Source organism: Haliaeetus leucocephalus, unplaced genomic scaffold (genome assembly GCF_000737465.1).
Source record: "Haliaeetus leucocephalus isolate CR32 unplaced genomic scaffold, Haliaeetus_leucocephalus-4.0 Scaffold417, whole genome shotgun sequence".
Taxonomy (NCBI): domain Eukaryota; kingdom Metazoa; phylum Chordata; class Aves; order Accipitriformes; family Accipitridae; genus Haliaeetus; species Haliaeetus leucocephalus.
This window is the reverse complement of record NW_010972853.1, coordinates 3,852,902-3,878,214: the sequence shown is the minus strand read 5'-3', so window position 1 is coordinate 3,878,214 and position 25,313 is coordinate 3,852,902. Positions and strand designations below refer to the sequence as shown.

General features: G+C 35.6%; 1 protein-coding gene across 1 annotated transcript in view; it reads left to right on the top strand.

Annotated features, from left to right (window-relative positions):
- RYR3 (ryanodine receptor 3) overlaps positions 1–25,313 on the top strand; it is a 194,282-nt gene that overhangs the window by 80,398 nt on the left and 88,571 nt on the right. The window contains exons 38-44 of the mRNA XM_010574283.1: positions 884–1,021; positions 9,462–9,735; positions 11,601–11,715; positions 16,062–16,191; positions 17,217–17,320; positions 20,389–20,524; positions 25,032–25,212. Of these exons, the coding sequence (XP_010572585.1) occupies positions 884–1,021; positions 9,462–9,735; positions 11,601–11,715; positions 16,062–16,191; positions 17,217–17,320; positions 20,389–20,524; positions 25,032–25,212 (1,078 nt within the window). The remainder of the gene's footprint in view (positions 1–883; positions 1,022–9,461; positions 9,736–11,600; positions 11,716–16,061; positions 16,192–17,216; positions 17,321–20,388; positions 20,525–25,031; positions 25,213–25,313) is intronic.

Here is a 25,313-nt window from a genome sequence, read left to right as displayed (position 1 = left end):
GTTTCTCCAACCTGATACTGCATTTCAGTTCTTTTTTCCTTTCTTAGTTTCTTTTTTTAATACCAGCTTTAGCCTCTGCAATTTATTCTTTTCCCTCTGCTCCAGCTTGTATCTCTTTAGTATTCTGTCTGGAAATCTTTTCCTTTTCTCAATTTCACTTTGACCAGCAGCCAAACAGCAAAAGTTTACATTTCAGCTCAGCACAATTAGCTCTGGTCTGAAGGGAACCTGCTTAGATGTTCTGTGCTTCTGCACGTAACACATGTGGTATCTGATCATCACTAAGAGGTGTGAAAGATTTGAAAATGCTTTGAATGGTTGTGAAGCAATGTAGTGAACTGAACTGTATTAAACTACCTTGTAAAATGAAATCGCATCTTACTGTGTATGTTTTCGTGAAAAACATCTATCACCGGTATAATGTCTGAACATCTACCTTCTTACAGTTTTAAGTTCAGCTACTGTGTTCGTTTATGACTGCTTAATATCTCAACTGAAAAATTGTACTATATTGTGAGATCCAGCCATACATTTCTTTCTTTAGCATATGTTCTGCAATATGAAACAAAGGATCACATATTTAATGAAATATGACTCGGAGTCAAAATTAGTTGCCCTAGTAGAATCTTGAAAAAATACCACCTCTTTGGTCATAATATTGAAAAAATAATACTATAAATCTGGATGTAAGAAGTATGTGTACTGAAATAAACATAATTTGAGGGGTGTTACTGTAGCTAACATGTTAAAGCTGCTGGCCTTACTACATTTTTTATTTCCTGTATGAAATTTCCTGGTTAAAAAAAATTCCTGTAGATATTTTGGTATTGTTTAAATATTGAAGGGGTTAATCTTCAAAGGTTAAATTTTGTTATCTGCTAAGGTATTCCACTGGAAGAGGAGGAAGAGGAAGAGGAAGATTCCTCCTTGACTGGCAAACTCCGTTCATTAATATACAAAATCAAAGGTCCACCAAAAGCAGAAAAAGCAGAACCTAAGGAGGAAGAAGAGAAATCTCCTAGTAAGTTTTCCTTCCACATAAATACTTCCATGATGCAAGTGTTAAAGGTGTACGCAGTCAACAAGAGTGTATTTTCTAATAAAACTTTATAGCTTACTAAAGAAGGAGGTTGCATGTTTAAGTTCCTTCTGCCTCTTAGAACAATTATCCTACATACTGAACATCTTAGATGCATTGTTAAACAAGAAGTTAAAATGAGTGGAAGATTCTGGATCCAGATCATTAACTCTGGGGTTGAAAATTTGCATATTCTTTACGAAGAAATATAAAAAGTTAATTATGGCACAATAATGTAGACTTAAGCATTTCAGACTTGAGAAGTTTCCATTTATATGTTGTTGGGGTTTTTTAATGCAAAAATTTTCTTCTTGGTAGCTTAACTCCATTTCATTTTTCTTTGCTGCATGAGAAGCTGTATGCATCTCAATACCAAGATATACGTGACAAAATGGTTTTACAGTTCTTGTTTTTTGTATAAAAATAGATGGCTTTCACTTATTTCACTTGATGGTGAATAGATACATTCATTAAAAACTAATAACTTGTTCTGATTTATCTCAAACATCACATACATGCACATATATATGTCCATACTATATCCTTTCTGACCATATCCTTTCTGAATTTAAAGAAATATTCAATCATTTTGACTAATGAAACAGAAGGAACATCTTTATTTTCAGAAGTATAAATTCTGTATTCATAAATGCTTAACAGAATTTTCCAGAATTCAGTATTGCTATTTTTTATTCTGCTCTTTGCTTCTATAGATCTTTAACATGTGTCTCTAAAAACAGAGGGCAGAGAAAAATACTGTCTAGATATCATCAGTTTGCCTGAAAACTTGTCTCTTTAGTTTATAAATCTCATTGCCTTTACAGTGAGCTTTCATGTTGCTTAAATATACATGAGAAGAACAGACACCATTTAGCAGAAATTTTTTTAATGTTCCTTTCTGCAGCAGAGTATTATAGAGGAGGAGGACTGGGATATCCCTGTGTGTTTGCTCAGTAATATTAAGCTACGAACATTTCTTAAAGATAGAAATATTTAACTGAAAACACCTGAAAAGTCTGTGTATATGTTTTGAAACTAGTGAGTTGAGAGACAGTTTAATCCACAGACCTAGGAACAATATGTATGGGAGAATGTATATTACATCACTGAAAACAGTCCTTCCACCTAGCACAGCTGAAAAAGCATGACAGAGAATTGAGAGTAACTGTTGAAACTACAGTAATTTATTTAAAGTTAATTAGTTTAATTGTGTTTAAGAGTAAGCCAATAGATAGCCTTTATTCCTCTGTTTTCAGATCTGTAATGCCCTGTGGCAGTGATTCATAGAACCACAAAATGGCTGAGGCTGGAAGGGACCTCTGGAGGTCATGTGGTCTAACCCCCTTGCTCAAGCAGGGCCACGTAGAACAGGTTGCCCAAGACCATGTCCAGGTGACTTTTAAGTATGTCAAAGGATGGAGACTCCACAACCTCCTTGGTCAATGTGTGCCAGTGCTCAGTCACCCTCACAGCAAAAGCATTTCCTTTTGTTCATACGGACCCTCCTGTGTTTCAGTGTGTGCCCGTTGCCTCTTGTCCTGTCACTGGGCTCTGAAAAGAGCCTGCCTCTGTTTTCTTTACACCCTCCATTCAGGTATTTATATACATTGATGAGATTGCCCCTGAGCCTTCTTTTCTCTAGGCCAAACAGTCCAAGGTCTCTTTTGGTTGATGCTGAGCAGATAGGTTGATGAGCTTTCTTCTTAAAAAGGCCTGACACTACATGTTGCAAGGCACTGTGGAAGTTGGTTGGACTTGATTCACATGATGTATGTATCAGTTGATAAGATATATATCCATTTTGTATATTGTATTAAGAGGAAGCTGTGCAAAGCTTGACAGATGTTAATCAATGAAAGTTTTTACTCTTGAGTTAAAGTTAGTTCTTATAAGAAACAAAAATGTAGTTGAATCAAGGTTATTCTACACACAGAGGAATGATGGATAAACCTAGCCCTGTAATTCATAGTTTTTCTTATACAAAAAGATGGAAATTTGTCTTTTCTGTAGAAAAGTAAATTAAAATTACATTTGTTCTTATTTATACGCAAATGCCATATTTCATATCTGTCTTATTACTTTATCATGCCTAATGCCATGGAACAAGCAGAAAAGGAGACTAAGAATTTGTTTCAGCAAGTTTTCTTTGTATTCCTACAACTACTTTCAGAAGCGTTATCCAGCAAGTATTTGAACATTTACAGGATATACTATATTTTGTTATATACTTTTATACAGAGGAAATAAAATAATTTTTTTTACTGCATTCAATCAATTTTAACTTGTAAATGCAGTCAGATCTTATAATAAGAGCTATACTGTATGTGAACCATTTCTGGTTTTCTGAAATGCTGGATTTTCAGAGAAACCAAGCATGTTCATAACTACAGAGGGATGTCATATATAGCAGATGGTCGTTTCTTTATAATGCTTTGAAGAATATTATTTACTTGGTTAACCAATTTAAGAAAAAATGCACATGCATTAAGTAATTGATAACCGCATGCAGTCATTTTAGCAATGGAAAGCTTAAAGTAGACTATTGCATATATTACTGGTATTTCAAAGATATGCTACTTTTAATTAAAGGAAGCACTGAAATAAAAAATTTTACAGATACCTTCCTGTAATGTTTGTTACAGAGGTTAGTTCAACCTCTTTGTTACTTGAGAGCAAAACAGATCTTGTTTATAAATGGAGGACAGGAAAGTCCTACATCCTGAAGTTATCTCCAGTTCTGTCTGCTTCAGTTGAGTAGCAATTTGTCATTATTATTTCATCTGCAATATTTCATGTTGCATTTTGAAGGTATATTGTTCTTTTGGCTCTACTTCCTCTAATAAATTATTTATTGTAGCTGGTTCTGTTACTGGCAGGGAATGACTAGTAGCAAAACAAAGTGTTCGTATACCTTCCTACTACTGCCTCTTCTTAGGGTACATATATGCACAAACATACATGCAGATAAACACCCTGAAACACTTGAAATCACAGATGTTTTATTCTGAGCAGTATTCCCGTACATGTACATTCTCATACCCTATTCCCTAACACAGGAGGAGTGTTCATGGTCTAAATAGGCAAGATTGCTTCTGTGCTTGCAATTCCTCTACCATCTGCATGAGCATTTTGTTGAGCCCTTTGAGCAACTCACCTGGCTTTCACTGCCATGAATTACCCACAGTGAGGTTGATGTGTAGTGTGAATCTCAGAAGTTTTGTCTTTGCTGTCACATGTTTATGAATTTGCAGTCCTTAGTAGTGACTATGGACAGTGAAGAATAAGTAAGGCAAAAAGCCCAATTCTTTCAGGTATTCCTTTAGAACATAAATTTTTGCTGAGGTTTCTCATTGCCTTTGCAAATCAAGATTGGGTTTTGCCAGCTCTTAAGTTTCTATAACACCTTCCAAATATCATGTGCAGAATTGTGAAGTGATTTGAGGTTGGTCTTCCAACCAATAATGGTAGTAAGCGTTCCTCTTCTATTTCCAGTTTTCTCAGTTTGGCAATAGGTCCTTCTGCAGACCCAGAACAGTTAATTTCACTTCAGACTTAATCATTTCATCAAGAGTTGCGTGAGATTAGACAGCGATGCTATTTTGTAACTCGGGACACCTCTTAAGTGATCTGCTTGTTCTGTAAAGCACCAGAGAGGGTTTATCCTGCCCTGAAAGCATATTCTCGTCTGTTAGGCTTGATACTAGATTATAAATACATTAAATCTTATAATAATCTCATGTGCTGCACGAGAAAGGGTTTTATTCTCCAGTGACTCATCTGTTAGTATCTGCTTTCTCTTTAATGGTAGTAGGACCTACTCAGTATCTGGGAAGTATAATTTCTTCTTCAGGGTTCATGTGGATTCTGTTGTCATGAATCAGGAAGCATTCACACCTAAAGCCTCAGGGCACATGGTATTTGGTCCTTGGAACAGAGCAGTTTTCCATATACTGGAGCTTTGGGTCGCAAGAAATGTGGGTTTGACAAGTGATTCTACAGTGTCCATTTTTCTAGAAATTTCAGATAATCGCTTCATTTCAGATAATCTTGGGCTTCTCCTTTGAGTGATGCATAGTACAAATATACATATGGATCAAGTCATGCAAAGGACAATGAAAAATTATATATCATATTATATTATATTCTTGACTGTAGCTGGCACCCACGAGATATGTAGTCTATGTGTGCACTTCCCCTTTACCCCCCCAGGAAATTTGGAATTCAGAGAGTGAAAGCAAATAGGTGCCTGAGGTACTCTAGTCCTCTTATATGCATGAAGAGGGGTGGTGGTGTGCATGGCGTGTGCCTGTTGCCAAGACTAAAAGCTTCTGGCCTTGAGTGTCTGGTCATACATACTCAGGGTGTGAATATTCATAGGAAGGAACTATTTTCTACAAAGAAGTCTTCCTTTCCTCTAAGCAAGCATTCATATCTACTCACAAATGGACTTTTATCTTAGGAGAGGAATGCCAGCAATTTAAACTAGTGTTAATGATGAATTAGTAAAATTTGTTTTTAAAAACAAGCTAGAACTCAGAGAATAAACACATTAAGGCAATTAATTAGTGTTAACTACGATGATAGGACTTTGTAACTGTCAAGCCATAATTTAGATAAGGCATATATGTGGAGGACTCATCATGCAGCCTTGAAAGATTGTTAAGGCACTGCAATTTCTTGTTAAAACTTGAAAATTGGAAAAACATTAGCAACTATTTTAGCTGGTTATTGATGTCACCATGCCCAGCATTCAGATTGCTCCCAGCATCTGTTACAGGTTAACCTGCTGGCCTCCCCTTCACCTTCTTCCCCAAGCCAGAGGCTCATGGTGTGATAAAAGGGATAGTAAACTTACACAGAAGAAATGCCAAAGAAAGACTTTTTATTTAAGGTAGTGAGTAATGTGTCTGCTCTTTAGTTTTTCTGCAGGTAGAAATGAAAGGAGATCTTGTTCATGCATTTTGGGAATAGAAACTATGGCTGTCAGGTTTACTTAACTATGGCTCTTCAGGTGCCTCTAACTTAGGGAGGGTATCTGCTATTATAATACGAATCTTTCATATGGGACCATATATTCTGAAGATATACATTTGATTACTGGTCCTAGAACGGAAATCAGGAAATAGAATTTACTGGCTTGAACAAATGCCCTAATTCAATTGCCATGTTGAAACAATGAACCATGGATCTTTCAAAGCGATCTTAGTGTGGATGTATGAGAATATTAGTGTGAAAAGGTTAGGTCCCTGTTGAATAATACCCACTGTGCATTCAAGAAAAAAATAAGATGCAATTGTAGCATTAAGTTGAAGAATCACAGATTGTGTCCTTTAAGACTTTGTTCCTTAGCGTGCTACTTACACTGAAACCATAGAATGTTAACTTACTAGTTATTACTTACAATAGACTTCCCACTGGTTGTTAGCTCAATTTTTTACTTGTCTTTTAATTTTTGGTTACAGAATGTTTGGTTGCAGTACAGTATATTTGTGATTAGCAGTCAAAATGAATACTATTGCTGACTATTATTGAGATCATGTTGGAGTCATCACATTTGATTGTTTCTCATCTATTCTCATCTTTTGGCTGAGTTGCAAGGAGATCTTTTTCCTCAAGTGCAACAAACTCAGCAGCTTCTTTGTTTTGGTATAGGGCAAAATTGGGTAGAAAGGATTAGAGGGAAGGAAACAATGGATCACTCTCACAATACATCTTATTAGAAAAAGAGACTAAGCAGACTCTCCTAAACCAAGTTGCACAGAAGGCATAAGAGCAGCATAGAAAGAACTATATTCTTATTTCCTGAGGTTTTTAACTGTAATGCCTCTTAATGAATTATTAATAAAGTGTCAAATTTTGCAAGTGTCAAATTTTGCAAATGTTTCCTCTTTGCAGTTTAGCTAGAAGTCCTGAGAGTGTACTGCTGTGCTTAGACGTAGGCAAGTATATCTAAGTAGCTGGGAGTGGCAACTTGAGAAGTCTCTGGTTTCAGGCAGTAGAAACTGAACTGCAAAGTTCTGTATCTTTAAAAAATACTCAGATAAGAAATTAATCCTCTGAAGGAGCCTTATACACTCAGAACTAGAAGCACTAAGCAGACTCTACAGTTTTGGAATAATATGATGGGTAAGAGGCTGTAATGATTCAGAAGCTCTAAAAAACACAGGACCATTTTGTTGCACTTACACATGGGAACCTCTGCTTAGACAATTCAATATCAGGGAAACAATTGTTTTTAATTTGTTCATTTCATGAGAATGTGCTTCTTGTGGGATATTTGTAATAAAAATTGTAACTATCTTTTAGTTGTATGTATAAATATCTGATGGTTAAATCAAGTGTATAAAATCACCTTCATAACTGAGTCAATGCAAATAATAGTTTTGTTGCCGAAGTACGAAATATCTATTTAGAGTGAATTGTGGTATTTTCCCTCATCAAACAACAAAAATCCAAAATATCACGTTATTTTGAAAGTAATATTCCTTTCAATCCAACAAAAAATATTTATTTCTGGCAGTACTAAGGAAATGAGGAACTAGATTTGTAAAACAAAAAGATAAAAATTTGTGCACATTTTGTCCTTTAGCCCTGTGAGAGGGGCCATCACCTGAGCTATCAAAGACATAACATAATTTTACAGGAGGAAACCTTAACTCCTCCTTGAGTTTACCACTTCAGGTTGCTCTTTATCCCATGTTTATCCCCTTCCTCCCTCAGTCAGAACACCAAAGTAATTATATTCTTTAGTAAGATCACTGACTTTCTGACCTAAGAAGTGTGTTATATTTACGTAACCAGAAATCAGTGACACTCAATGAGTTGGAAAGTTATAGGTAATTATTAGTTAGTCTAGAAAAGAAGAATTTAGTGCAAGAATCAAAGAAGAGGAGATTGCCTTGTTGCAATAAAGAAGAAATTGTTTTGATTGAAGAAAGTTATACAGTGTTTTGAAACAAAGCTTGTTTACTATTTTCATTCATAACATGCATCTAAGAATAGGGCTGTCTTAATGAAATACAGAACCTGTGCCCACAGAAAAGAGCCTGTTTATTGAACAAAATCTGAGAATTAATGATGGTTTTCTATAAATACATCATTAAGTAAACTGTAAGGGAGAAGAGTGAAAGGATAGTGTAAACACAAAAATAAGTGGGTATATGCTAGCTGTAAATACTTTTGTGCTGGAAATTGGAAGAACTTTGGGAAAGTCAAGAGCTAACTTTGCTGGAAATAGAGGAAAGAAACTTGCATTGTTTTAAGGGGGAAGGTGATTATTCATGTTCTACTTGATACCAACAATGAACATTTGTTGGAACAAGGACTGGAGCATGTGTTTAGTTTTCAGGTAAATTTCCTAAACTCTGTGCTCAGAAGAATTGTTTTCAGGGTCATTGAATGTGTAATGTATACAACAGAACTGATTCAAGCAATATGCATCGTGTAGTTCCAAACAATACAATTTTTTTTAGAAAGCGTATTCCCAAGTGACAGTGACTTTCCCCAAACAGATGGGAAATACAAGTTAAATTCCCCTATTCTAGGTCCATTTGCATCTCCTACTCCTTAATGTGTTTGCATCACCATACAATTCTGAGATGTTTCCAGGTAGATCATATTTTTGAAGACGATGTAGATCCTTTGAACAACAGAATAGCTAAATATTCATCAAGTGAATTAGTAGCAAAAGCTGCTCAAGCCACCCTGGCTAGGCCCTAAATTGGATATTTGATTTAAAAAGGCAGCTATCTCATCCTTTTTTCTGGCAGTTTTGTAAGTTTAGAACGGATTTTATTTCCTCCTCCCCTCTGGCAAGATTGATTGGCAAGCTGAGCTCACATTCATGAGTATTTCTGCTGTAATTGAACTCATCCTTGTCAGCCAATAAACTGCTTACTGAAAACTTAATTACCAATTTCTGTATTCCAAAACTAGGCTGATGATCATCAAAAATACAATGTTTCTTTGGCATTATAAAATTAGATTTCAGTCATTCCTAATGAAAAAGTGTTTGTGCTTAGTGCTATTTTATAGATCTCGATGTAGAAAGGAAGGATAAATTAAAAGTTTAAATATAGCATTTAACTTACAAGGATGATTCTTAGAGTGATGATCAACTACAGTTTTCATTGCCAACAATGCTGGTAATGGCATGAACGCTAAGTAGGTGTTTCTTGTTTTCTAGCTCTCAAGAGCATCACACTTATCTTGAAAGATCTAAAAATTCTTTTTTCAGTTGAAAAATCCTGTTCAGTGTGCTTGTGTTCTTTTGCTCTCTTGTAACTGCCTCGTTGTCTACTGTTACCTAATATTTTACAATAATACATGTTTTTTACTTTTTGTTGTAATAGCTAGTAACATTTTATGCGTTTTATTCTTTTAGCTACGCTGAAAGAACTCATATCCCAGACTATGGTGCGCTGGTCCCAGGAAGATCAGATTCAAGATCCAGAATTAGTTCGGATTATGTACACCCTCCTTCGTAGGCAGTATGACAGCATTGGTGAGCTACTGCAAGCTCTGAGGAAAGCGTACACTATTAGTGCTGCTTCTGTGAAGGATACCATTAATCTGCTTGCAGCACTGGGCCAGATTCGCTCACTTCTCAGTGTCAGGATGGGAAAAGAGGAGGAATTGCTGATGATTAATGGATTAGGGTATGGAATTAACTTAATTTTATTTTTAAATTTGTGTTAAGCTTTTTGTTATATTAGTAAATTCTTTCATTTTAGATCCTGGATGAAAATCATTGCTGTAGTAAAATGCAAATATGTAGTAGAAATTTTCATTTTCACAGATATTTCCAAGATGGCTCCAATTGATCTCTCTAGCAGCATCAAATTTGTCAAGGTTTCTGTGAGCCAAGTTATTTTCTCATCTAGAGAAAATGGACTCCTTTTACTAAGCCTAATGCTTAAAACTTCATTGAAGTACATGTTTAGCAGCTCTAGAGAAAACAGATAACTTAAATCACTGTTGGTGTCAATATTCCCAAACGTAAAGCTCATGTAATAGTTCATGCACGAGTGAATAAACTTGCTGGTGTCTTTTTAGTTGGAAAGTTGTGCAAGCAATTAGGTAGAACCAGCAAAGCGGTGTTGTGATCTGAAATATTTCAAACTGGTTAGTATTTATTATGTCATCATCAGTGGCAACTTAAAGTATTTGAACACGGAAGACTGCTTATTTTATCCTTTATAACATTAGAATTATAAGAAATTGCCTTTATGTAAGGCCTGCTGATGTGAGAATATTTTTTCTGCGTCTTTGCTATGAAATTACTTCTGTTAAGCAGCTGTATTATGGTGCATGCCTGCACTTCTGTTACTTCTCTTATGTGAATATTGCAGGATTAGGCCATTTAATGTTGAAAGGAAAAAAAAAGATTGCAGAAAATGAATTATTTCCATTAAAATGGTATATTTAAAGAGAGGAAAGGATAGTACGGTTATCTGAGAATTGTATTTATTTGTCCTGTACCAAGAACATTGAACAATTTCTCTCCTTTACAACAGTTGTAAGGAACTTCCATTATTCTTACTATTTCACTATAAAAATGGTATTGTTTTTGTAAAAATTGAAAAGACTAATCTCTTCAGTTGAATTGAGCAAGTCATTGTAACAGCTCATTAGTTAGTATGTGAGAGGATTACCTAATTTGTCCTTGATGCTGAGTTTGTAGAGTTGCTGAGAGTTCTAAGAGGGGTAAAGGGTAAGTTTTGTCTAAACTCAGCGTGTGTGTAGCTCTCTTCCCAGAGGTGCTGTACTATGAATCATCTTCCATTCCCAGTTTTCTGTATTTCTTTAAAGCAGGCATGATGTCTGTTATTTGCCATTTGTTTTTAACAGGTTGACCTGAAATGTTAGAAATCCCTAGATTCCCTATCAAAACACATAAATTGTGTTCTGGATTATGAAACCAGTATAGTGAATTCTAGAACATGTTGAGAGGATGGTGGGCAGAGTGAAAATGTTAGAATATTCCTATTTATGGGCACTGTATGCCATTTTACATCTTCTGGCAGATGGTCTTAGTTTTGGAAATACTGATACATTTAACAGATAACCATGAATTTTAAGTCTATTGTCATCTTCTCTGTGAACTGAGAAAATTAATTAAGGGGTGTTACTCCAGAGGCAACATTAGATTTAGATGTCTCGATCCCCATTCTTTACTTATAACAGAATATATTCTTTTTGACTTAGATCATCACAGAATGTATTTTTTCTTTATACTTAACAGATGGTTAAGAGTAAATTAAAGATGACAAAATGCTATATTGAAAGCATTTAAAAGTTTAGATTCTTATTATATAGAATTCATGAAAATTAGAGGAATGACAGGATATTGAAATGTGAAGCATTTAGTTGTCAGGTGTTTTTGTACTATGCTGAAATCTAAGAATTTAAAATTATGTTACTACAGTGAATGCATATTTCTGAAATCTCTAATAATGCATCATTGATTTAAATTTAAATGGTGTTTCTTAAAAATACATTGTTGCCTTTTCTTCTGTTTTAGGGATATAATGAACAACAAGGTGTTTTATCAGCATCCTAACTTAATGAGAGTCTTGGGCATGCATGAGACTGTTATGGATGTGATGGTGAATGTGCTTGGAGGAGATAAATGTCAGGTAATTTCACCATAATTTTATAGTGTGTTTTGCATTTTGACCCTTTCCAAAAGTATACTAGGATGTTTTGGAAGAAGTATCTGAAGAGAAATATATCTCCGTCATGTAAGATAGATTTTGCTTGTCCAAATGGAAATATCGTTTATTGTTAAAAATAGAACAGTTTTTACAGTACTAGAGGGAGAACCCAGCATTCTTGGACTTGATTTTTAAAAAGCGCGAGAGAGGTTACAGGTGTTTCATCAGCCTTTTAATAGGACTTTAAAAGCTTTTGTTCTTATTTTAAATTAAATAGCTACATTAGCTGCATTTATGGGAGGTGTAGCTCTGCTAGGAAAATATACCTTTTCATCTTAGATAAAGTGTTATTAGGAATAAACTGTAATAAGAGACTAACACCAACTTAATTTTGAATGCTCAAATTCAAATACTTGAGCAATAATTTTCTTGCAGTGTTGTATTTTCCCATTTCTTAGCATTATGCTTAAATATATATGTGTTAGTTTAAAGGCAGAGTGGCATAAATTTTGAGAAACCTAACTGGACATTTAGGCTACTGAAGAAAGTCAAAAGTGAAGTGGGCTTATCTTCTTTCTTCTCTTTTATTATGCCTGATGTTTTTGTCGTATTGCCTCCCTCCCGAAAAAGGAGTCTCCTCTGATCCCAGTACTGCTTATCTTGTTTTCTTTTGTCTGGCCACTCATTCTTCTTATGTATTTGGAATGATTTTCAGTCCATTTTGCTACCTTGTTCTTATCTTGTCTCTCTGGCAACTTTTCATTACTTGAATGCCTTCTATGTGCAGCTACACCCCTCTTTCTTTGCCTTTTTGGTCACATAGTTCATATACTTCTGTAAAATACTTATACATTGTGTCTGGCTATACCACCATAGTGTTACAAAGTATTCACATACTGGGTTTAGTTATTCTGTTTTAATATGCTCACATTTGAGTTCAAGGCAAGCTACAATTAATTATAGGATTAATACTTTGCTAATTTATAGGTGTCACAACCCTCTTGTTTTTGCTACATCGTGTACATATAGGCAAAGGTGACCAAAAAAACTGCAAAACAACCACCCCACAGTGCCTTCTAATTCTATTAAAAATGTTTTCATTGAAAATTTTAGTAACACAGATCTACAAAAATACTTTACAGAAGTTAATGTGATATCCTTCAAAGAGAATGCAGACCTCAAATATTACTTGGTAACCTGGTGTTGCAGCATTTAATGTGTCTGGCTACCCAAAATGTCCTATTTCATGTCTCTGTCTTTATGAAATGTATGGGGAGAGTTAGGTATTTTAGAAGGGATCCAAAGCCTCACCTACTGAACTGGAACTGGCATAGGAGTAGAAATCTTATGAAGAAGTATGGACAAAAAAAAGGGTGTGTTTGGAATTTGATCTGTTCCCAGACTCCAGTGCCTCATTTTCTCCTTAAGTGTGGAAACATTCAGATACTCATGATTCAGAACCCGTAATTTTCTTATAGAGTTACAGGGCTACAGTCACGTCATGAAATAACACGGCAAGGCTTATTAACAAAGAGTTTTGCACACCATTAGCACAGATTTTAGATATTGCAGTGGGGAGATTTCGCAGAACAAACCATTGGGCAGGGAACTGTACAGGCAGAGAAGTGTTGCTTCTGAGTTCCAAGCCTGAAGTTCCCCTCACAGGAACTGCAACCTTGCAGCGAGAGAAAGTACTGCTTTTAAAATGATTGTCATCTGCTGTCTGTTGATCTTCTGTTGGCATGCTTACTACTAATCTGGCAGAGAAGTTTCCCTTGAAAGGTTGTCGACACTAGATAGAACCACTAGGCTGTGAGCTGGAAAAGGGTACATGTTTGTGCATGCTGTGGATCTTTCACTCTGCTAGGTAAGGTATTCTGAATAAAAAGGAGTAGGGCCAGAAATGGTGAGCATGCCTTGGTCAGCTATAGGTTTATATACTCATTGGAAATTCTCTGTGGATTTGTCCACTGAGTCGCTTATATACAGTTCAAGTATAGTGGTGGCATCAGGCACTAGAACACTGCTTTTCCTGCTCTCAAGCACTTTCCTCACAGCTAGATTGTTAGTATGTTCCCTTTTGTTTTTTCTTTCCAGCTTCATGGACATTTCTTTCTGTTCAGTGTTATAGCTTCAAGAGATGGAATGAGCAACCATGCAATGTAGTCTCTGGTTTAGGGACTGGGCATTTTCTTATGTTGTGGCAGCAGATGGTTTCAGGTAGATCTCCCGCTTCTTGGATTAAGTGGTTTTATCCTGAGGCTGCATTGAGACATAGCTCACACTTTTCTGAAGGAACGGTGCAAAGGTAAAAACTTGTCAGTTCAGACTGAAGAAAATTTATGCCAGGCTTCTTTCCAGCTATGCTATTAATACATGAGTCAGAAACAGATGAGGAGATGTGTGGAACATGATGTGGCTAAAGGTATCTCAGTACCTTAGAAGTATTTGCTAGTACTAGCTAACAAAACCCTGGAAAGGTACTTCATTGGTGAAATGGATATCCCAGAAGATACTCAGGCAAGCTTTCAGCATTACCATCACAGTTAGGTTTTGGTGTGTATCTTAATGCCTGAAATAGTTATTTTAAAGGCTGTGTCTTTAGGTCTTAGAATTTTGGAATCTTAATGTCATGTTGGTTTCTGGTATTGGTTGTTCATTCATTTTCAGAGAATCCTGAGAAACACCCTTTTTGGCTGTCAGAATTGAATCATTTTACTTCAAAATTATTTTTTACTGATTGAAAGTTTTAGAATTCCATATTCATATATATTCCTGTCAATAATAAGGAATTTTTTAAATGACAATTTTTAACAACATTGCTGTTACTGTAATTTTCTAAACAAAGTTATGTCACACATTCTGTTAAACTCCCTGTAAATTCAGGGGCTGGAAGCTTTGTTGAATGTTTTCATGAATGAATGAATGTTTTTTTCATTAATTTTCATCTACCCTACATTTAAGAACAGAAATCATATATAATGCTGCTTGTATCTAATAGCTCCTTCATGATGAAATAGACAAATGAGCTGCATATATTAGCAAAAAAACTGCCAAAGTAAAACTACAGTTAATCAAGTCTCAAAGTTAGGAAGTGCACCTGCTGTCTTGAAAAGGTAATACATATCAGATAGCTTTTAATTACATAATCACTTTTTTGCAAGATTGTTGTCTCATTAAGTGAAAAGGTTGCATTTCTCAGAATGAGTTAGTGTTGTGTTGTAAAGAAGACAACATTTATTAGACTTTGTTATAATAAAGTATAAGCAGTATTATATGTAGTTGAAAGGTATGAAGTGAAAGAGGCAGGATGTCATACGAAGAAAAAGACCCATGATACAGTGATTAAAATGCTCGGATATCACCTTGGATACTATAGAATATATATCTAACATATAGAATATATTCCCTCTTGTACCTAAAGGGTACTGGTCACATTATTTAAAAAAGAATTCTTCTTGATGGTAATAAATTTTCTCATTAATTTTGTGAGTATCCTTAGGACATAGATCTGCAACTGAACTTGACACTTTTTTAAAAGTTCTATATATGGTAAACTTAATAAATCAGACAGAAAAACATTTAAACAAGCTCCCATGATTTTTGATCTTGTTCTTTCGGCTCCTTTCAATAAAATGTGAGAATGGCATAACTTGTTCATCTCAGATGATGTTATGACTAATTGCAACTTGTGAAACATTCTTTCATGAGTGCTACAGATGAAATTATTTTCTTTTCAGAGGAGAAATCCTTGCATATAATGTGCAGCAAGTAAAGTATTGGGGTTTTTTTTCTTTGGTTTTGGTTTTAAAAGCATTGAATATTTAATGTAATTTAATGATTCATTTTATCAGGCCTATGCATTGAACAACGTAGGAGTCTTGTAGAAGTGTTTTATATGAAGACTGTATATTCTTACTGTAATATGGGTGGATAAACTAAGGTTTCTGAATATTCTTTACTCTGCTATGACCTAATGTTGGGGGTTGAGCTTGTTACTATAATGCTGCTAAGATACAGTTTTTGTATAACTGCATTTGCTGGTTTGCAGATTGCTTTGATGAGAAGTATGTCTCCATTTTTTCCCCTTACATGTCCCCTATAGTCCTCTGCAAAATGATTTTTCAACATTTTAAACCTAATGGCCTAATGAATACAAAATTTAAAAGGAAACATGGATCCTTTCTTGTTACAAGCAAAACAACTGTCAGCTGCTTATCACCTTGGTAACTTCACTATACTTTCCTTGCTAGCAGTGCAGGAAGAAGAATTGGAACAGATTGGTAATTAACATATTTCACTGCTTTGTCAACTTTCTTCTTCAGCAGATCGTTTTTCCTAAGATGGTGGCAAGCTGTTGTCGATTCCTGTGCTACTTCTGTCGAATTAGTCGTCAAAACCAAAAGGCCATGTTTGAGCATCTTAGTTACTTGCTGGAAAACAGCAGCGTTGGTCTGGGTACGTCATGTATCTGTAACAGCTAAAAGCAAGAGCAGGAGGAACTGTGATATCACAAGACTAGTATCTAATTTGTATAGCAACTTGAAGCATGTGATGGAGCCTCTCGGAAGCTTAAACCACTTTGTGGTTTCACCTCTAACTCCCATTTTTTTTTCCATTTTCCTTTCATCCTTATGTGTCTGTGAATTGTATTAGAAACAGAATAGTCTAAATCTGGTTTTGAACACCTTGAAAAATTTAGGATTCAATCCATGCAGTTTGACATTTTTTTCCATTCAAAATAGTTGTGATTGGAAATCTAAGATTAAATTAACCCTTTATGGTGCTTGCCTGTTTCATCTGGTTTCATTTCCCTTCCCTCTAAAGTTTAGGCCACTGATGGGAGTTTCATATTTTTCCTTTGGGGCACTGGATGTATGTTTTTTAATGTGTGTGCATTAGATTTTGTAACACAAGGAAAATTGTCTTGGCTAGATACATAGCTTATATTAATAAGGTATAACAAGGCAAGATAACGTGATTTCACAGTGCTTTTGCTGTTCGTGGTGACCATTTCAATGCCTGCATTCGCCTATATTAAACACAGAAAATGGGATAAGAGTAAAAGAAACAAAACAAGTAACACTGAAGCTTGAAAATGTCTCTCTTAGCTGAACACAGGCGTATTTTAAAATATTGAATTGATAGGGTTGAGCAGAATTACATGGTTAACATATTGCTTTGTTAAAGAAATAATATAATATTCCTCTGATTGCCATGTTGTTAATACTGATTTCTTCACCTGCATTTAAAACCAGTGTGGTTGAATATGTTTATAGATATGGATGTCAGGTCAGAAAAAAATGTCAGCATTTATTTTAATGTTATTCAAAACAGTTAACCATGTTCTTGATTGAAAAACAGTGATATAACGTACTATTAGTATATTTATGTTCTAGATTCCAGTGTGATTACTGCCCTCTGCTGCATGACTGTGATTACTGCAAACTGAATTTAGTTACTGTATATTAACTTTCTTGCAGCGTTTCCTTCAATGAGAGGTTCAACACCACTAGATGTTGCAGCAGCCTCTGTAATGGACAACAATGAGCTTGCACTAGCATTGGAGGAGCCAGATCTCGATAAAGTAAGTGATGACTCTGACCTATTTACCTATTTATTAAATAGCGTACTTCTGCTAGAAGGGAAAAGGGCATGTTTGATCATCATAATTTTTGGATATGATCTTCTCAGAAATACTTGCTCTAGGTATGTGCTGTCTCAAGGTAGGATTGACTGAGCAGTATTTTCCCTGATTTTGCTTTACACTTAGTGGGAATCACAGCAAAAGAGATTTTTTTTATATCTTCTGCATCCTTTCACTATCGTTATCAACTAGAAAGGATTACAAGGAAAAAGGTGTGAAACAGGAGAAAGGCATATCAAGAAACACTGTTTGGGGAGGAGCAAATTTGAGAAATAAGAGGAGAATGTGAAGAAAGGAAGCAGGTCTTTTGGCTTAAATAAATCATAGAGATTGATGGGGATGGAGGTAAGAGCTGAGAGAATGGAAGGGCAGGTATCTGAAGAAGGGAAGTTGGAACAGGATTTTAAGGGCAGTTGCAGTAGGAAACTGAATCCAGGGCTCAGGTCATTGGCAATGGTTAGAAATAAAGGGAAATGTGAGGAGAGGCAGGATGAACTAGAAATGGTGGGTAAAAGGATACAAAAAAATGGCATGAAAGTTCTTTGTATACCCAGGAAGGAAAACAGATTAAGAGATGGAAGACAGGTGCACGGTCAGAAGAGGAGGAAAGCAGGGAAAGGAAGTGATATGTGCTAGCATAGCATGGGGGAACAGAGAATAGAAGGCAGGGTTTAATATAAATAGAGGTGAACACCTAAGCACCTAAAAGCACAGGGAAAGCCTCTGTGCTGTATGGGAGAATCCTGTGATGAGAGTAGTACCAGTTGTGGGGGTGTTTGTGATCAGGATATGCTATGAGAGAGGAAAAGATGGGAAATGGACATAAATGGACATATGATGGGGATAGCTAGAAGACAGAGACAAGAATATGGGAAGGGTGTGAGAGAGCACAAGAATATACTAATTAGATAAGGGTAGCATTGAGATCAATCAGCAATTTTGTATCACCTGCAAAATTGCTGAGAGTGCAGTCTGTCTTGTCATTAATAAAGATATGAAACAGTATTGGCCCCAGTATCAACACTTGGGATACACCACTAGTGACTGGCACGCCATCAGTGACTATCATTTTCATGGAAAGTACTGTAGGGAAAGTCGCTTAAACTGAATTTCACTGTTGACCATTACTGCATGTTCCTTATTTACTGATTGTTTACCTTGGAATACTTGGCACCATACAAGTGCTGAATGTTCAAACAGTAGCAGATATTAGCTGCAACATATGCAGTATTTTATGCTGAAAAATCAGGCTGAACGTGTCTCAGACTGGGCTTCCCAAATTCATCAGTCATTTTAGTTGCAAGAATGGTAACATATTAGGTGTAATTTATTGACTCACCAAAGTTAATATCTTCAGTGCAGTATGTGGATGTTACTCAGTAAATAAACCTATATACTGAATAACAAGAAAAAACAAATACTGTATAGCTATCAGTTCGATGAATGTGGCATATATACCCTACTCACAGAATGATACAGCGTTTCTGTGTGACTAAAGTTTGTGCCATAAAGCCTGTGTTCAGTGCAAATAAACTACACATAGACGACTTAACTTTTGAACTTTTGCCATTGCAAATTTGATCTCTTTTTAACTGCAAATGTATGAATGTGTGGAAGGTAGAGGATTGCAGAAGAAAAGTATCCCACGGCCTGATGACATGCCGTAGTAAACTGAATAGGTTAAAATTATGAGGTTTGGTGGTAGCATAAAATCTGATAAGAGGTGGAGAAGAGATTTTCTCTAACGGTTTTCTCTCATTCTATACAAGCTGCATCACTAGACTCCTACAAGTGTGTATTCACTCGTATCTTCTGAACGGATACTGGAAAACTGTGGAGTCCTGTTAGGAATTGCATACTTTTTTCACTGAGTGCACTGACTAACTTCCTTATTGCATACTGGAATAAGCAAATTTTTCACATCAGCCCATTTTTCCTGTGTTGCAGCCTTTTAGAGGCAACTTATATGCTGTATCAGCAGAGGTACAATTCTTCTTCCGGAATTCATAACTAATTTCTCTCTTAGGGCATTAGGTAATGACTAAGTATGATCTCATGGATGGTGGAATTGCTATAGGATGCTTAAGCAGAATAACATATCTCCCTTTTCCAAATACAAAAATCTATCTCCCTTTTGCCACCTGTTTTTGGCTGCCTTCCATTGTAAGAAATGATAATTTACATCTCTTCTTACAGGTTCATGAAAGGTTCCTGATATTCATTATCTATTTCAAAATATATTTAACTACTATAATCATGTTCATATGTTGTCCTTCGTGTATTTTAAATAAAAACAAAAATCACATTTGTGCAGTTATCTGCAGATTTCCTTTTAAATGATTGAGAAATCATTCTGTACCTGTTTCAGAAATTCAGTTTACTGTAATTAATGAAATTTGTCATCATTTCTCAAAGACTTCTTTTACTTAAAGGTATTCTTCTTGATAAGAAATGCTGTGTTAGGAATTTACATATTAACAAAAATTTTAATCTTTCTGGTTTCAGACTCTTAAAACTGTTCAGTGATACTTTTCATTCTTCTGAAAAATGTAATTGTTTGCATATCTGTTAAAATTGGAATAAGCTTTTGATGCAGTATTTATTTTGCTGTTGTAGCAAATTAGCCATATATGGTTATTGATGTGATTTTTAAAGTTGCTAAATAATATTTTAACTGTTGTTTATGTACTGTAAAAAAAGATCTGAATTCCACAATATTTTATGCTGCTTTTCACATTCCACATTTGCTCATGATCTTGTATTTTTGTGTCATCATATAATTAGGTAACTTCAGAAATAAAGAGTGCTTGACTTTTTTCATCATCATCAAAAGCAAGAACTAGAAGCTAAGACTGACAATAATGAGCTATGTTGGTAGTTTCTCAGGTGAAACACCTAGTATCTAAAAACCTTGTTATTAAGAAAGAGACTATGTTCATTTTGTTTCATAATTATTTTTAGGAATTTATTTCTAAGCACATGAATAAACGATTGCTTCTGTATTGTAGGTTGTTACCTACCTGGCGGGTTGTGGCCTGCAGAGTTGTCCGGTATTGCTGGCTAAAGGATATCCAGACATTGGATGGAATCCGATAGAGGGTGAACGTTACCTGTCTTTCTTAAGATTTGCAGTTTTTGTTAACAGTAAGTGTGACTTCTTGGCATCCAAATTCCATCAAAAGGTTTCCTTAAAATTACTTTTCTAACCATAAAAATGTGTTAATAGTTGAAGAGAGGTTAATGCATACTGTTCTCATTACAAATACAAGATTATTGGTATCTGATGCTTACTGTAATTTTTTAATCTTCATAGTTGCATTTTTTCCTTTTTTTGCAATTTGCATAATTTAATAGAGTAACCTATTAAGGTAGCAAATGATGTTAGGAATTCTTTCAGTAAGTAAACTGTGGTATTTACATATACCACATATGCTGATTATAAACATAACCAGTGAGCACTGATTTTGGACCTTTCTTGGCCACTATGCCACTGGGAGAGTTAGGGGTTTGTAATTAAGCCATTTTGCATTACAAAAAGAAAATTTCCAACAGGCCACATGTTTACACAGTTCTGAGGGATCAGTGTTTGTAAAGCACCCTGACTGTGTACGTTAAATCTGATGTCTTAAAAAAAGAAAATATCTTCTCCTTTAAAAACTGTCTTATACTTTCTTCTTTGGGAAATTTTCTTTTGAAATTTATGAAACAAATACGCTAAAATCAAATTTAGATTATCTGAATGCCACTAAACAAAAAGCATCCTCCAGTTCGTGTGGATTTTTTTCATAAGAATAGTAATTTAGATTAGAGATTAGATGAGATCAAAAGATTTGTCTGTTCACCACCTATCTGGTCTGCCAATATGCAAGGTGTTTTAAAGGACAGCTGGGGACAGCCAGAAGGGAAATAATTTTAAATGGTCTAATTTTTAGATTTTGGCTTTTCTATTCTCATACTATTGGTCTGAAATTAGCAAATAATACCTGAAACAGAAACAACAAACATGTTTACTGTTCAGTTCAGTAAACACACCTGAAGTATGTTCATTGGTTGATAAGCCTGTAGCTATTGAGCGAGCTGCCAAACTAATTTGACAAACTGCTACAATATAAGAAATGTAGAACAAGTAGTCATTGAGTTAATAAAGAACATGGTTTTCATTGTTGATTTTATAAATAAATGTTAACAGTACTTTGTATAATTAGATGAAGATAACTTTGATCTTACTTGTGATATTTTACTTAGTATGAAGAGTAAACTTTGCTGGATGGACTGCTTGTCAGTAGAATTAAGTTTTAGTTTCAAGTGTTTCAGGTGCTTTTTTTCTGACAAACAGTTATGGTTGAGGTTTTGAACCTTCTCATTATGACGGTTTTGGAGACAGCACTTTTGAAAATCAGATTACTAATTTCTCTGTGTCCTTTGCTTGAGAGGACAATTGCAAATATAAATTAGTAAAATATTTGGGTTGTTGAGATAAAAGCAACAAACGCACACTTGTAAACACATGAATGAATTTTGATTCTGGCCAATGAATCCTTGGAGTAACCAAAACTTCTTCCAGCAAAATTCTTCATTAACTTGGCCTGTGAGTTAAATTAGAGCAGGCTGCAACTTATTAAAGCTATTTTCAGCAGTTTGGTATCCCATCAGAAGGGATATGGAAAAGAAATACATATACAGAGAAGGTCAGAATAAGATTCTAGTGGCAAATGCAGTGTACAAGAAATTGTAAATTGGAAATGTAAGAGACAAAGTAATTCTTGATAAACTTTTATTGACTTCAGTAGCAACATTAAAGATTAATTTGACCTCTGTGCTTAAAGTAAGTTTCCTTCCTGCACATTTTAAATTAAAACTACCTGCAAGGGGCTTTTGCTGATATGTGCTTCCTTTTACTCTAAATTGCACTCCTCACAAAGCTATCACTGGTGATCAGAAAAGCCTGAATTAAGATAAATTTTTAACATCTAGATCTAAACTGTATTGGAAATGAGCCACTCAAAACAATATTGGTAGTGCTTTTATTAAACTAAAAATTAATAGCGTTTTATAATTTTGTTTGCATTTGCTATTTGATTCTGCAATATGGATTCAAACAGCCCCTTTCAGTTTTTAAGGGAGTTTTGTATTTGCATCCTCAAAAGATACATGAAACATGGAAGGATTCAGGAGCATCTGGTAACTGTAGCTGAATGTTATGCATGTTTTGATGATCATTTGTATGTCTATAGAGAGGTATATAGTGAATTTTTTTTAAATTAGATTTTACTTAATTCATTATTTTAAAACTCTTCACTTAGAAGGTTTTAACCAAATGAAACTAAAATTGCTGACTTTAAGATGTAAAATCCTGCTTTTTCTCTGTGGTATGAAAATAAGATGAATGAAAACAAGAAAGAAGGAAAAAAAAAAAGACAGAATTTGTGCAAAGTCAGGGTATAGAATCATTTAGGTCATAAGAATCATAAGATCATCGAGTCCAACTGTAAACCTAACACTGCCAAGTCCACTACTAAACCACGTCCCTAAGCACCACATCTACATGTCCTTTAAATACCTCCAGGGATGGTGACTCCACCACTTCCCTGGGCAGCCTGTTCCAGGGCTTGACAACCCCTTCAGTGAAGAAATTTTTCCTAATAGCTGATCTAAACCTCCCCTGGTGCAACTTGGCACCATTTCTTATCATCCTATGTTCCATATCAAGATCATACCGGTGTTATAAGTGGGAAAAATACACAACTGGCATGTTTAAAGTGTTTAGCTGCTCCTTCTAGAGCCAGTCAGTCCCAGGTATCTCACCTACCGTTGCCTTCCATTGACTCTGATTTCCTGGTAGCACCACCACTGCTCTCGGCTAAACCACAGTTCCTACTTTTTTGGTGGGTGCTAAAGCCACAACATTCAGTTTAATATAGACTTGCTACTTGCATTTATGTACTGGTTTAGTATTGTAGCTTCCACGTAAAATATAGATACTGATGATCCAAGCTACTGACATCACAAGTTCAGTGACTGTGAACTGTTTCTTTTCCTCTAATTTGTGTTCTTCCTACATGTCCCATTAATTTCATACCTTCCTACAGATTGTCAGTATTCTTATAAGGTATATGTGAATTTCTAAACAGTTGCATTTAACCGTAAGCTGAGCTTTTGACCCAATTATTATTCCTATCATGTTTCCACATCCCACTAACTGCAGTCCAGGAAGCAGTTAGTTACGTACAAAGAGTTCATTTATATGAAGGTTCCTTTTCCTAATGACTTGTATTCAGCAAGCATCTAGATCACAGTCTGTCTGCCTGTACTGAATGTATACAATAGTTAAACCCACTCTTTTCCCTTTTCAAATATACATACATTTTTCCGCAGAAAGCTATTATAAATGGGGTTGTTTCAGGCAAGCCATGACCTTTAAAACTGATTCTAATATGATTTTTGTAAATAGAAAAGATGAAGTATTTGATTTCAGGCTTTAAATAGCAAGCAGAAGATTTAACAAATATTTAAACATATAGTAGAAAGAATCAGGAGATTTTGCTCTAGGTATATTTAACCTAAAATACAATTTGTTATTCTTTAGTCATATTGAGAAGATTAAACTCTGAGATGAGTTTTCCACTGATAAAGTACTAAGGACATAATGTTAAACAACATTCCTTGCTTCAGTTGGCCTATTAAAAATCAGATAACTCTCATGCCCTGTACTAGGTCTGGCTGGGATGGAGTTAACTTTCTTCATAGCAACCCCTATAGTGCTGTGCTTTTCATTTATGGCTAAAACAGTGTTGATAACATACCGGTGTTTTGACTCTTGCTGAGCAGCACTTGTGCAGTGTGAAGGCTTTTTCTTTTTTTTTTTTCCCTACTCTGCCCCTTGCCCTTTTTCCCTGGCCCCAGTGAGTAGGTTCAGGGCAGGCAAGAGGTTAGGAAGGGACATGGCTGGGACAGCTGGCCCAGACTGACCAAAGGGATATTCTATACCATGACATTGTGCTCAGCAATAAAAGCTCAGGGAAAGGAGGAGGAAGAAGGGGGTGTTTGTGGTTATGGCACTTGACTTCCCAAACAACCATTACGCATGCTGAGGCCCTGCTTTCTAGGAACTGGCTAAACATCTGCCTGGGAAGCAGTGAATGAATTTGTCTTTGCTTTGCTTGCATGCATAGCTTTTGCTTTCTCTACTAGACAGTCGGTATCTCGATCTATGAGTTGTCCTATCTTCCTTCTCTTTTCTCCCTGTCCTGCAGGAGAGCGGAGGGAGCAAGAGGCTGGGGGCGGGGTGGGGCTGGATTCAAAACTTCGTTTTTACGCTCCCCAATAACAGACTTCTTGCCTCTTGGGACTGTTAGCCTTTATACCAGAGAGAGAGTAGTCTTTGCTATAAAAAGCAAATTAACCTTCTAAAGTGAACCTTTCTAGACTGAGTGTAGTAAAACTTGCAAGGCAAGTCTATACTGTCACTTTTAAACCTCTGTATATTTTTGACAAAGCACATCCAATGCTGCCAACTTGATACATTTTTGTTTTCCAAAATAAGGATGAGGATTTGTTTTATATTTTGCAAAATTTAGGGGAAAATGCAGTTGTCTTCTGACTTAAGGATACCTTTCAGGAGAAAGTACGTATAGTGCTTTTTGGTTCTCAGGTGAAAGTGTTGAGGAAAATGCAAGTGTTGTTGTCAAGCTCCTTATTCGAAGGCCAGAGTGCTTTGGACCAGACCTTAGGGGAGAAGGAGGAAATGGTTTGCTGGCAGCGATGCAGGAAGCTATCAGGATCTCAGAGAATCCTACTCGTGACCTTCCCTCCCAGGCATATAAAAGAGAAGGGTAAGTAAATGTGAATGCTTGTTTGGCAAATGATGATTTAATAGCTGGTTTAATCATGCTTGAAATATGCAGATAATGGGCCCTGTTGTGTAAGGCATTAT